Source organism: Nestor notabilis, unplaced genomic scaffold (genome assembly GCF_000696875.1).
Source record: "Nestor notabilis isolate BGI_N333 unplaced genomic scaffold, ASM69687v1 scaffold26916, whole genome shotgun sequence".
Lineage (NCBI taxonomy): Eukaryota > Metazoa > Chordata > Aves > Psittaciformes > Psittacidae > Nestor > Nestor notabilis.
The window spans coordinates 1-14186 of record NW_009933709.1 but is presented as its reverse complement, the minus strand read 5'-3'; the positions used below and the strand labels follow the sequence as shown (position 1 = coordinate 14186).

General features: G+C 43.6%; 1 protein-coding gene across 1 annotated transcript; it reads left to right on the top strand.

The window, feature by feature from the left end:
- Positions 1–151: 151 nt before the first annotated feature.
- LOC104407679 (AP-1 complex subunit gamma-1-like) lies at positions 152–10088 on the top strand (the record flags this gene model as incomplete). The annotated part of the gene is made up of 9 exons (XM_010017015.1): positions 152–241; positions 721–848; positions 1460–1564; positions 3675–3816; positions 4276–4402; positions 4847–4942; positions 5186–5346; positions 6417–6515; positions 8848–10088. Coding segments are annotated over 9 exons (1050 nt in total), but the record flags the coding sequence as incomplete, so codon positions are not given.
- Positions 10089–14186: the final 4098 nt, after the last annotated feature.

The window sequence follows — 14186 nt, the reverse complement described above, 5'->3', positions numbered from 1 at the left end:
AAGCGTGTCCAGGTCATATATTCCTGTTTCTTGTGCTGAGAACATCCTTGGCTGGAAGGTGGGCTAAGCTTGCTCTGGGAAATGGGGATAGCTTAATTTGTCATACAGGTATCCATTTATCTCAGGTATCTGGTTTTTCTTCTTCAAACAGCAACCCCTGGTGCAAGTGGCCTCTTGGTGCATAGGAGAGTACGGAGATCTTCTGGTGTCTGGTCAGTGTGAAGAGGAGGAACCAATACAGGTATAGCTTGTACCTGTCTGAGGATGGAGCTGCTGGCTGTGTGAGGGGAATGCTTGCAGCAATTACCTAGCACTGGTGTCCATGATTGTGGTGGACCATGGGGAGGAATCTCCTTCCCATGCTACAAGCATGGGCTGCCTAAACACTCATAGTTTGGAGTGCAGATACAGCTGGGGGAGTGGTGTGCTTTCAGTGGTAGCCTAGCTTGCAGGGGAGGTGTAGGGTCTTAGCTGAGTATTTTGGTGGTAAACCTGCTGTTGAGTGTGTAGAACAGGAACTGTATTTTAAAACTAATCTCCTAAGATCTCCTTATAGATGCATGTGTCTTGTACACTCTGAACACAGTGGTGCAGGCTAACCAAGTTGCAGAGGAGGTACAACATGGTCATTAAGCAAGAGACAGGTTTTTACAGTATGTCCTGCAAGGCTTGCTTCAAGGCTTCTCTCTGTCTCAGCTTAACCTTTCTGTACCTTTTCAGGTAACAGAGGATGAAGTTCTTGATATTTTAGAAAGTGTCCTGATATCTAATATGTCTGCATCTGTTACACGAGGCTATGCTCTCACTTCCATCATGAAGCTTTCCACAAGGTTCACCTGCACTGTCAAGTGAGTTCTCATTAATGTACTGCACAGGGCTGTTTTGCAAATATGCTGGCATTGGTTGTCTTCAGTGGAAGTATTCCTTAGATGTGCTCTGCTTCCATGGTTTACAAGAATCATCTTATTATTTGTTGCTTTTACAGTCCTCCTTTGCTTGCAGGGTGGAAGACTTCCGCTGATATGGACTGTTTTCTCTGGATGTCTCTACTGTGTAGGAACTTGTTAATCCCTGTTGCTGTTGCTTGAAAACCCCTTTTTGGGGAAGAGGAGTCCTTACTTTTAGTGGGCTGTCCTTTCCAGTTCCTTTTTCGAGTGATGGAGAGGAAAATGGCCTTGTTTCCTACCGATGGTTTCTTGGTGTGGGTAGTTGAGCTTTCTTATGCTGTACCTTGTGGTGGTATATCAGTCGCCTGCTGATGCTGTTGTGAAGGGACAGTTCAAAAATGAGTGTTGCATGGATACCTCAGGAAAACAGCAGACACTACTGTTTTAAATGACTTAGGCAAGGCACCTGTTAAGCAGAGGATGTCTTGTGGATGACACATGTTAATCCCTTGCTTATTGCTGCTAACTCCATGGTGTGGTGTGTTCTTCTGTTTTCCTCTTGCCCCGCACAGTCGCATTAAGAAGGTAGTTTCCATTTACGGCAGCAGCATCGATGTGGAGCTACAGCAGAGGGCAGTGGAATATAATGCACTTTTCAAGAAATACGATCACATGAGGTAAGTGCTGATGAGTTTGAAAAGGATCATTTTAATCTACTTTTATCTCCTGTGTACCACACTTCGTGCTTTGAGAGCTTTGGTGATTTTAGTAGGTTTATAGAGGAACTAGAACCCCTCTGTAGATGAGTTAATGAATGTTTTAAGAACTTGACATATCTTGGGAGATTATTATGTGCTCAGAGATGTTTCTCTGTCAAAACGTTGCTCTGCTTCGAGCTTGAACTTGACTGATTTTTACTTCTAAGTGTTAAATCTTAAATTTGCTAGCTGAATAAGTGTCTGCAAGTAGCTTTTACTATGCTAGCATTACCACAGTCATTAGGTTTTAAAATGTCTTTGGAATAAACATGCAGAGATCCATTCACCTGTCCTCCTAAACTGTACTCTCAACTTGAGGTAATTCTTCCAACTGTTAATACATTTCAGTTTTTCATAATATCTTTTAAATTTACATTATATTCTTGTAATATCTGCTTAAAATTTCAGATTCTGCGTGCAAATGCACCACTCAGCATCTCTGTTTTAAAATTTGTGAACACATTAATTTCCTTACACCGTATCATTGTGAGGTGCCCTATTCATCACTGCTTTTTGCAAGTGATTCTTTCTTTATGAGAAAGTTAAAACCCTGTTTTATTTCAATAACTAAAGCCATAATTCTTTGCAGGATAGTCATTAATCTGCTATGTGTGTAGTTAATTGTCAATATATAGGAGCACCACAGATCTTCTTTTCAGTGAGGATCATAAGACTGGAGAAGATCTTCTGGGAATTAACTACATCTACCCTGAGAAACTTCCCATAAGATTCCATTGGATAGAGGAGCATTCATTTTAGAGTCTAGATGAAAGGACAGAGAGAAAATGGGATGCCATTTGCATAAATACTGCCTGTGTTTGTAGGGGCTTCCAAGCCTTGTTTCAAAGACTTTTCACAGTCCCTTTATTCCATATGTACTATCCTATTCACTGTTTGTAGAATGCAGCATTCTTGTGATTTCCACTTTTCTCTCCTCCCATGGAATCCATGCAGCAACTCAGAATTGTTCATGGAAACATGATGTTTATGAGCATGGGCATGTGAGCTGCTTAGGGCTTCATGTAAAGCCTTATGAGTGAGTAAGAAAAATCTAGCATAGATGCTTTTGATCCGAGTTGACTATTGCAGACAGCAGTGTCTAGTGATCAGCTGGCTTTTGATCACATGCAGTGTATCCTATTCATAGTTTCGGGAGATGGTGCACTTCAGAACACCATGTAACTTGATTTAATTTACAAGTGAGCACCTTTATTTCCCCCCAGTATATTCTGGTGTTCATTACAGTGTAAAGGTCAATGTTTAATAGTTTCTGCTTATTAAGACTTTGTCCATGGTCAAAAATGCAGCCCACTGTTGGGTTTATTGGCACTGGAACATTTCTTTTCAGCCCAGAAGACAGTGTGGCTTACCCCTATTACATGCAGCACTTTGCAGCTTGATCTGCAAGGGTAATGGCCCTTCTTGTTTTGTAGGCTAGTTCTCTCAATACAGGTTTTTCTAGTTTTTGGTCTGATGTCAGGATTCTGCATCCCATGCCTCCTCTGCAGTCTCTGTATCATTTCAGGAAGGTACTCTCTAGGGCTGAACTTAATCTGTTTGGAAACATAATTTGGCTAAATGAGAGCATGGTGATTTGCTTGTCTAACTTTGTCACCTGTTCGAAGTGGTAAACCCTCTACAGAGAGAAGTCAAATGAGCTGAGTCTGACTCAGCTGCGTACAGAACGGAGCGGTTGTGTCCCATATCTGCAGTTAGTCCACCATTGGTCAATTATTTAGTCTTTCTTGTGGGTTTGTTATCCTAGCACCACAGTGGAAAGTGTGTCAAGTACAAGGGGGAAAACAGGAGGCAGGAGGGTTGGTTAGTTTTTCAGCTGTCATCTAATGTATTTGCACTGGCACAGAATGCCATGATTGCTTCTGAGCCACTCAAGTTGTCATGGAGTTCTACAGCTCCCCTGCTAGAAGGAAAAGGCAGGTTGCCCTGTGGTTATAATCTCCTGAATGACTGAGTATTTGGATTGGGATCCAGGAAGATGGCACAGTGTAACTATGTCAGCTTCTTTCAGGCCAGCCCTGCTTGAGAGAATGCCAGTAATGGAGAAAGTCACCACAAATGGCCCTACTGAGATTGTACAGACCAACGGAGAGACAGAGCCAGCGGTACTGGAAACCAAACCTCCACCCTCTGGATTGCAGCCTGCTAGCCAGGTAATGGAAACTCATTTCGGATAAGTTTCCGCTGCCTGTCAGACCACACTATACTAGCCACTGCCAACAGTAAGCTGAGACAGTCTCCCTCCCCCTCTCTGCCCCTTTGCTGTGCTGGCCTGGTGATGGCTGCATCATCTCTGCTCCGATGGCTCTAGTGTCAAGAACAGGTGTGTGAAGGAGATTGCTGTGGGGAGGGCAAGAGCAGGGTGAGGTAAAGCCATATATCTCCCAACCTGTCTTGATATGCGCAGTCTCAGTCCTTCACTATCTCCATGGTCGCAAGAGCATGGAAACTAGACCTCCTATGGGACGTGGGACTGTAGACAAACTAGAACCTCTCTGACTGGCCAGCAGCTCTGTTGGTCGTCAAGCTGAGAGCAAGTAGAATCCATTATATTTGCAAGGGAAAGCAGCAGGAAGTTGAATATATAACAATTAAATCCACTCTTTCATTAGGCAAATGATTTATTGGACTTGTTGGGGGGAAGTGATATTACACCTGTAATCCCCACTGCACCTACAAGCAAGCCAGCTTCTGCTGGTGGGGAGCTCCTTGACCTCCTGGGAGACCTCAACCTGACAGGTGAGCAGCCTGTATCTCTAAAAAGTCTCTGTTCTCAATTCTGGGGTGGGATGAGCTGGCTTGTTCTTCACTTTCTACTAAGTGCTAGACTTCACACTTACTTTTACCAAGGTCCATAGTAGCATACAGGTGGGAGTCAGGGAATGAAGTCACAGCATGATTAGTTGGTGAGACTTCAGCATTTTCACACTCTAGCTTGGGAGTGCTGTGAGCCTTTCCAGGGAAGATTTGGGAGATATGAGGAGTGAATTCCATCTGAATGCCTTTTAGCTCAAGAGGAGCCAGTTCTTGTTAGTGAAAGCAGAGAAGGGGAGGATGTCAGCATAGATGATTTGTAGAGCTCCATGTGAAGGAATATGTTATGCAGCAGTCAGTCTTTAGAGGAAGAGTAATTACTCTTTATTTCATAACAGCTGTGTAATAATCCTTCAACATTTCTTGTAGGTTCTCCAGTATCTGCCCCTGCACCCCAGATAGCACAGCCTCCGTTCCTGCTTGATGGACTTCCGTCACAGCCTCTCTTCAATGATATTGCTGCAGGTTAGCGACATGGAAATCCTTAGCCTAAGGTGCCACAGCAGCCAACTAGAAGAATAAACAAGGGGTGAAAAAATGGGGGGATTTGGAAGTAAAGTGTGGCACAGACATTGGAGTGGGAGAAGGGGGTGCATTTAATCTTCAGAAGAGTTCATGTCTGGGGCAAAGTAAATACGTTCTATGATGTTGAGAATTATATCCAGATTCTGGAGATTGATGGATTCCATGCTGTTTTGTTTTCTACAGGAATCCCCTCAATTACTGCATACAACAAGAATGGGCTGAAGATTGACTTCACCTTTGAGAGGTCAAACACCAACCCTAGTGTAACTGTAATCACGATACAGGCCTCCAACAGCACAGAGCTGGATATGACAGATTTTGTTTTCCAAGCTGCAGTACCAAAGGTAGAGCCACTTAGGACAACTGCAGGGATAGGTCGAGGGCCAGCTGCAAATACTTCCAGATTGGTGCTTTCATGTAGGCAGAAATTTGCAAGGTAACAAGAATAGAAGCTGTTAATAGGTTCTCGTAGTGCTCAGTTTGGTCATCTCTTTCTAGTCTGAAAGTAAATGTTACATGTGCAGTAAAACACTGATTTATACCAGATTGGACTACTTCTGCTTGCACAAAATCTTGTTTTAAAATCACCACTTTGTAGGAAAGTTGCTAAACCACATTCGGAAAAATGTTAGGTCAAAATAAAAGTAAAGGCACTAATCTTCCTCTTTATTCTTAGTTTCTGAGATATACCATGCTTTTTGCAGCTCTAAATACTTGGGGGGGAAAAAATAAATCCTTTGAAGCCTTTAGCTGCTTATAAAAGTTTAAATGAGTCCCTGCATGGTTGTTCAGTGATGGTCCTCTTTTAAGCAGTGAATTATATTCCCTTGCACTTAGTTGCAGCACAATATATGGGAGACAGATATTGACTAGTTCAGCATAGAGCAAACCATTTAAATATTTAAGTGTGATTAGAATGTTTTTCAAGTTTGGGAAAATACATTCACTTCTGGAAGATTCACTCATAGGAGTTAGTAATGCTGTAACTCTAATTTGGTTTGGTTTCATACCTAAATGAAACAGAGGCCAAATGAAGGCCTCCCAAATGAATGGAAGCCATTAAAATACAGATAGAAGGAATTAAGGAAAGAATGGGCCTCCTGGAGTTACAGGTGTGCTGAACAGTCTTGACTGTTCCTCCGTGTGTGTCACTGGAAACAATGCATCATTGCTGATTTTGATATACTACAGTAAGCCCTCACACCCTAGTATTTGTACTACCTCGATCTTAGTTATGTAGAAAGCAGGTGGGCCAATGAAGGTTTTATTGTTTACAGATAGGGAATTTGAAGAACTGATTATTCAGAGCTGGGACCTGAACTCTTAATTTTCCTTGCTTTCAGTCTGCAAACAAATCACTTTATGTTCTTACTTGATTAAGCGTGAAATTGTTTTCTCTTTACCCTTTTTTCAGACATTCCAGCTGCAGCTCCTGTCTCCCAGCAGCAGTGTCATCCCTGCATTTAACTCTGGGACCATCACACAGGTCATTAAAGTCCTGAATCCACAAAAGGTGAGTGATTCCAAGAACAGTTATTAAAGATATTGTCTTGGAATTGTGCATTTAGTGACAGTCAGTCAGGGATGCATCTCTGAGAGGTAAGGAGTGATGGTAGTGAATGATGTGTTTTAATGGCAGTCATTTTGGCTAGGATTATGAAAACATTATGGAAAAATCAAGCTGCTGGGCACAGGTTTTGCCTTCTATTGGGTTAGACTGCTAAAACAGATTTACAGCTTTCCTAGCTTCTTGAATTAATGGATGTCTTTTGCATCGGAATTGTTGTTAAACAAGTTTTTAGATGGCCTTTCTAGAGGAGCTCAACCTGGTGTTTGTATGTGTTATAAAAGTGATGTCTGAAAGGCAAGTATCTTGCATTGAAATACATTCAACATTCTTGGTGTCTGCAGTGGCATTACTTGAAATGTTTGTTATACAAAAATAGCTTCATACATAATCTTAACAAAATTGTCTTTCTCCAGTGGTGTTACTTACTTTTAATATTATTAGTGTATTTCTAAACAGCAGATGGAAAGAATATTTAGGTGTGATTTAATCATAATTCCATTTGTTTTACAGCCTTCATAGACAGGCTTCAAGACTGGGATACAATGGACTTGAGGGGAGGATGGGGGTGATCCACATGTCCTCCTTAAGAGGCTTTGCAAGTATTGAGATAGCAGCAGAAAGAAAAATAAAATTGGGATCACTTATTTCTTGGGTTGTGGGACACCCTTACGGATTTTCAGTATCTTTAGGAACTTAAAACTTCTTAAGTTTTTCATAGGTTAACACTAAGGTACTGTTATAGATGCTGAGTGTTGCTGCTAGGCTGATGTGCATATCAGAAAAATTCTCAAATCTCAGCCTAAGATTTCAATGAAACAGCTGTTTCTAGTGCATAGTTTTTGTGGTTTCCATGCATCTCCCCTTATCTCTATGTAGGGTGCTCCCCTTTGCCTAAAGGTACAAGGCTATTCTCTTTGTCTTTTGTACATCTGATATGAATTTCTCTGTGGTGCTGTGGAGCACCTTTCAAAGATCACTTTCAAAGTTATTTTGTGAACTTGGGATGGTTTAGGAGTTTTCCTGTAGGGTGGCAGAAGTTTCAGTATACCCACTTCGGGTGGGACCCACAAGGTAAAACACCCAGATATCAAGATATGGGGTACTCTCCTGTTGGAATACCGGAACTTGTATGAATGCTTCAGAATACAGAGGTGCAAAACAGTATTTTCCTATCTTCTTCTCTTGCCCACTCCTTCCTAATTCTTCCACTTCGGGCACATGTGCATCTCTTACTGTCCTTTCGATTGCTACTGCCTGAAAGTAGAGCTTGCATGAGGCCTCTCCATGAGATAGTGTATTTACCTGGAATATGCTGAGTGAGGCAACTTTGGAATGTTGCCTTGCTACTTAGGAGGTAGCTGTCAGTATTGTTAAAACAAAAAAGTCCATGACCAGTTTGCCAAAACAATACTAAACATAGCAAAAACTGCCACAAATCGTATTGATCTATCAGTGATAAGGCATAGCTTTTTTTTATCCTGAGGCTGCTTGGAGCAGTCATAGTCCTCCTTTCCTCCCTCTGCTGTCCCTTTTTCATATTTCCCTGTAGGCATGGGGAAAAAGGCCAGAAATAGCTCTTTTTGCTTTAAGGGTTTTTGGGAAACAGGTTTTGGGGAGTGAGGAGAATAGGGAGCTTGGCTGGAGCATGCTGTGCTTTAGCTATTATTAAGGGCCACCTAGTTATCTGGATGACAGCCAAATAACAGTGTAAAACAACAACTGAGCTATTCTGTCAGAGGAAATATTCCTAGAGACTGTTTCCAGTCTTTCTTAGGCTATTTCCTTCACAGTGCTATGGAGCAGTACTTGAAGTTCCCAGACCACTGTTTTGAATGAACAGTTACTATGGTAAATGACAACTCTCCCTGCACACCTGAGTGCAGAGCAGCAGAGTTTGGGTCTGCCTCCCGCTTTCTTCCATTGCTAACTGGGATTTTAAGACAGCTGTTTTTGTATTTAAGGACTTCAGTGTTTGAGAGAACAGGGCCAGTGGAGAGAGAGATGTGGGTAGGAGCTGTGCTACAGCTTTTATGAGAGTTTGCACCTGATCTGAGAACTACAGAGACCAATCAATCTCCTATCAGATTAAGCACTAATCTGCAGTGTCATAGCTTATCCTGCACATTCTTCCATCAAGCTCTTGCGGTGAGGAAAGGTCCGTGGTTTGTATTGATGGGGTAAGGGAGGGGAGCTGGATGTGGGGGGATTCACTGACCTTTAATAAAGACCTGAATTTGTTTTGTGTTTGTTTTGGTTTTTTCCTTTTCTCTTGCAGCAACAACTACGTATGCGGATCAAGTTGACATATAATCACAAGGGCTCAGCGATGCAGGATCTAGCAGAAGTCAACAACTTCCCCCCTCAGTCTTGGCAGTGAGGCTCTGGCATCATTCTTATTCTCACCCCACCCAATCAAAAGAACTCTGGGAAGAAGGTTGTGATCCTTGGCAATCCCCCAAACTGCACCATGGGCCTGGGGAACAGATGAGACCTGCTGATGAGGAGGAATTTTCCTGAAGTGATTGCTGACTTTGAAGCATATCTGTTAAGACTAATCTCCTCTCCTCCGCTGATGAGGCTGTCGGCTTGTGGAGGCTACTGTGCACTCCCTCACACATGCATTCACAGCCAGAAGCAACATTCCCTTCTCCCCTTCCCCATCTCTGCCTCCTGCAAAGAAACACAGCCTGGTTGGAAGAGAAGTCTGGAATTTCTAGCAGGGAAACTTTCTTCTCTGCAGCAAGTGAACAGCTGCCCCTTCTTTCTGCTGTCTCTTTCCCCTGGGGTGGGCAAGGTGTGTTGTCCTTCATTACTAGCTGGATTCCTCCAGGCACTTTCATCTAGGGCTCAGATTTTGGGGATTTGGGGAATGTCAGGCTGCCCTGCCTCTTTCTTTTTGTATCCCCTATGTCTGAAGGGGCTGGAGACCGCTTATGGCCTATTCAGTGCATTATTGTATACACCCACCTCTTAGTTACGTGGTACATACCAAGAGCAAGTTAGGCCTTGGGAGTTTATCTGCAGACCTGGAACAGTGCGAGAAAAGAGGTGCTGGTGAGAGTTGATAAAATTGCTTTGGTGCTGTACTTGGAAATGAAGACCTTACACCTGAATTTTCTTTCTTTACATCAATAGCTACAGCCATGCAGATTCACAGACAAGCATCCCCAAAAACTGTGATGATGTATGAGAGATGTAGAGATCCAAGGAGCAGCTGGTTTTCTACCACAGACGGTTTCAAAGCCTTTTTAACCCATTAGTTGTGGTTTATGGGTAGAAAAGACCTACTCAATTTTGTAGATCAGTCTTTGAGCAAGGGCTCTGTTCCTGCTGGGAGACTTATCAAAGACTATGCTGCAAAGTTGCTCTTCCCAGTTATTCCAGACCTTCTCCCCAGTTTAATTTCCAGAGCCTGTTGTAGACCCCTTGGATTCCATTTGAGTTACTTCTGACTGGGATATTTGTGTTGTATCTGTAATATTGGCACTGAAATAAAGACCATGCAGTTTAAAGAGACCTTTTCCCATTTTGTTACTGAATTGATCCCTGTAGTTTGCTTCTTGCTCCCCTTTCAGAGAAATGAGTTAGTTCAGATTCAGACTGAAAGTCACTAAACTGTTTTTTTGAAAGGAAGCCAGTTTTTTGAGTATCTGGATCAAAAGATGTGAGGTCCACTGCTTTTCTAAGCTTACAGAAAGCTGAGTTCAATTATGCTTCCTAGGGTGAACTGTTGTTGAGGTAGTACAGCTCTGCGAGTTCTCATGGAGGTGATGTATAGGATATAAAGCATGGTGTGACAAGACTATTCAGATGTTGAGCGCTCTTCAGGGAGGAGGAGGGGAAGGTGTATCTTACATCTCCATCTGTGAGTGTGCTGGCAAGCTGATGGAACTCCACCTTCCAACCCAGTGCTTTCTCACAAGAAATGGATAGCACATCTGCTTTATTTCTGTTCTAGAGCTTTTCAGATAGGGATCATTCAGTGCTCTGATGGCAAGCTCAGATACAGCTTTTTGTGTCTGCAAAAGTGCTAACACTAAGCTCCAAACCTTGCTAAAACCACTGCAGGAGTGGTGCACAGTGTACTTGGAAAATTGAAGACCTATTCTGCTGTTGAATTGGGAGCAGGAGGCCACTAAAGGTTGTTCTGTCTGGTTTTAACTGCATTAAGTAATATCAATAGGACTGATTGTCACTGGCTTAAGTGCTGGTCTATGTAGTGGAATAAGTTTAGCTTTTCTTGGAGCACATTTTTTGCTGCCTTACTGATTAAACAGGTTTAGGCCTTTGGATTAGCGAAGAGCTTTATTGTTCTATTGGAACTGGCATCAGCATGGGGTTATAAAATCTAGAAGAATGATGTATGATTTCCCTAAAAGTAATTGTGGGCTGTGGAAGGGTCATGCCTTGGATATCAGTGGTGAGACAGATACTGTGCTTCAGCTAGAAGCATCATGGAGCAGTCAGTCTTGCAGAAAATTGCTGAAGTGAAGTCCATTTGTAGGTGCTGAGCATTTTCTGTTGTTGTTTTCACTGCAGTTGTGTGTTTTCACCCCACTAGCTCAAACTCCGTAGTGTTGGAGGCTGAGCACGTTAAATCTTGACTCCAGTGAGCTCTGAGGGTATCCCAGGTACAAAGCTAATGGAAAGTCTTTACCTTAGTTGCCAAACTCCCCGTAACTTCTCCCATTCTCCTCATAGAATTGTACGTGGTCCCTTCTCCCGAAAGCTGGCACACCTCCATCTGCGTTGGTTTTGCTGAGGGAGAGCACTGGTGCAGATTAGATAGGGAGGAGGAAGCAAGTGGTCTCTCACCATTTTTCTTTCAACAGACAGCCTGTTTGTCGCAGCATGATTGGGAACAGCTTACCTTGTCCCTCTTGTTGCTCTTGTTTTCTATGCCCTAGAGCAGCTGGGGCTTGTTGTTGATCTCTGTCTGGTGTGTAGGGTAAATTCCTGATACATTCTTGGCTGCTTCGGCCCCCACACACAGTGTTTGTGTTCAGGGAAATGGGTGCTGTCCCCTGTGTTTCTGAGTGGAGCTGGAGGAGGCCGTGCACGCACTTGAAATGCATTTTGCGTGAAGCCATCCCTTGGCTATGAAGGACTCCTTTGTAGCAGCCGAACATTCCTCTGAGCTCTTTGCTCTTTGACTTCCTGGCTAAGGACGGGTGCTAACAGTATGCAGGCAGGCAGGTTTCACACGTCCTGTCTGCAGTACCAGATACCATTGCTTGCTTCTTGACCCCTAAGTGCAGCTCCAGCTCTGTGCTGCTTTCTCACTGGGGACTACTTGTGTGTCCATGTCTGGGGCACTCTGAGGATAGGTAGGGTGAGTCTCTTTTCCACTAGTTCAATGCAACAGTTCTTACAGGTCTGATCAACTTTTTCCTTGCTTCAGCACAGAATCATAGAATAATTAGGGTTGGAAAAGACCTTAAGATCATCTAGTTCCAGCCCACCTGCCATGAGCAGGGACATCACACACTAAACTATGTCACCCAAAAGCATAAGGCGAATGTAAAGGGAACAAGATGCGGACTTCATGGCTAATCTTATTCATATCTGCTAGGAGATTTTGGAGCTGGGAGAGGCTGAATGTCTGGGGTTTTTTCACATAAATGTATTCTGAGTCAAAAAATGACAGAGAGAACAGTGGCCATAATGGGCCTGAAGGGGGCAGAGACATGGGAAGGTCCTAAGGTTCAACTTTGTACAGGTTTTGATGGGGCAGAAAATAGCCTTGAACAACCTTTTGAAGCAATAGCAGTGGGAGGACTGCCACCTTAACAGTACCTTGGGTTTGTAGCACAGAAGATGCTGAAGCAGCTGGGAAAGGTGGCTTTGTGCCTTCCCCGAGGCTGGGACTAGCTGCAAGACGGAGCAGCAAAGATGGCTTTTTTTTTTTTTAGATCTGCTGATGCGCTTTCTATGTGTTCATTTTGTACTTGGGGCTGTGAGGGAAGGGGCTGCTGGGCTGCTTCCCTCGGAACTTTCACTCTTCTGTATATTCCCTTTTCTCTCCTGATGTTGTAATTTACATTTTACCTCGAGTCCCATCCCACCTCTTGGACACTATAGTGAAAAAAGAAAACAAAAGGCAAACAAAAAACCAAACTCCAGCAAACCCAACCAAATTTCAAGTGAAGCCATGCCCTTCGAGCAGGGAGCCCGGTGGCATTCCAACTTCTGCAGACCTATTTTTGAGGTGTGAGAAAACTAAATAAATGCTGAGTCTTAGGTGAGTGAGGAGCATAACGGATGTAAACATTTTCATGGGATGCATTAGACTTCTGCTGTGTGTATTGTCTTTTGGTTGAACAAATTATGAAGTGACTAATAAAATGAGTCAATATTCAATGATTTAAAACTGTGCCTTGTTGCTTTTTGCAAGTGCAGTGGGATAGGAGCTACTGATTCTTAACATTTGGTCATGACAGATGTGAAATAATAAGGACAGAATCTGAAAAGTTTTCCAGGAGATTTTGGAGATCAAAATGAGTAGACAACTGCACAACTCTTGAGCAGCTCCTGTGAACTACCATCCTGAAGGAGAGCTAGCAGCAACACATGTTGGGTGCTAGAAGGGCGTAATGAGATCTGAGTGTGAGAAATGATTTCCATGGTGCTTGCAGCCTGCCCTGGGATTCCCGTGCTCAGTAAAAAGCCCTGTTCACAGTCCACGTGCACCTGGGACAGGCCTGTTGTAACCTCACTCTGCCAGAGCAGCCTGCTGAGTGGTTCCTCCTTGCTTTTTCTAGTCACAGTCACATTTTATTAGGTAACTTTTCCTCTGTTTCTAACACATAACTGCACTTCTGTCTGCCAGCTACCATCTCCTCTGTATTGCCACATGTCCTTCCTTTATGGAAATTCTCTTGAGGCAAAGCAGTTACAGACTGCAAAGCTGCAGCCAGATGTGCATTGTAATCAGACCTTTCTGTAGGGTTTTAACCCAATGGAAACTTGTTTTATGTTTAAAGCTGTCTCAGCTTGTGTGTATCATCTGGAAGTGTTAAAACTAGGTGGCCTTTCCTTGTGATTGCCATGTTTAAGTGGCATGCATGAACACAGATTGCCGGGGAGCACTTCTAACCTTGCTGCTAAGATAGCTTGTCTGTGAGTTCCTTGTTTTTAAACAGAAGAGCCCTCCAGACAGTGGAGAATGCAGAAATAGCGTCAGGAACTGCCGGTCTGCTGGCGGCGAGGTCAGTCGTTGTCAGCCATGGTTCGGAGCGGGCCAGGCTGTGGGAGCTGCTCGTCTCTCCTGTGCCGTGCTGGCGGCACTGTGCACATCGCGCGCGCCCAGGAGCGGATCACAATGCTGTGCAGGAAAACGCTCAGACAGACCCGGGGAAGGCTGTAGATGTGTGAAGGAAACATGTAACAGAACTGAAAGCCTTTGGTGCAGCAATAATTGGAAAGCATGGCTGGACTCAGATGCTGAGGGGAGACCAGGAATTGGTGCAGCAAGAGCAAAAACGTATGACAGTCTGCAACATGTTTAAAGTTTGGAACCACTGATGATTTTGGGGAAAGCAAGAGGCTTTTCTTGTACTGTTTTCGATGTGCTTGATCCTGTTCAGGGTGCCTTGAACCACTGACCGAAACCTG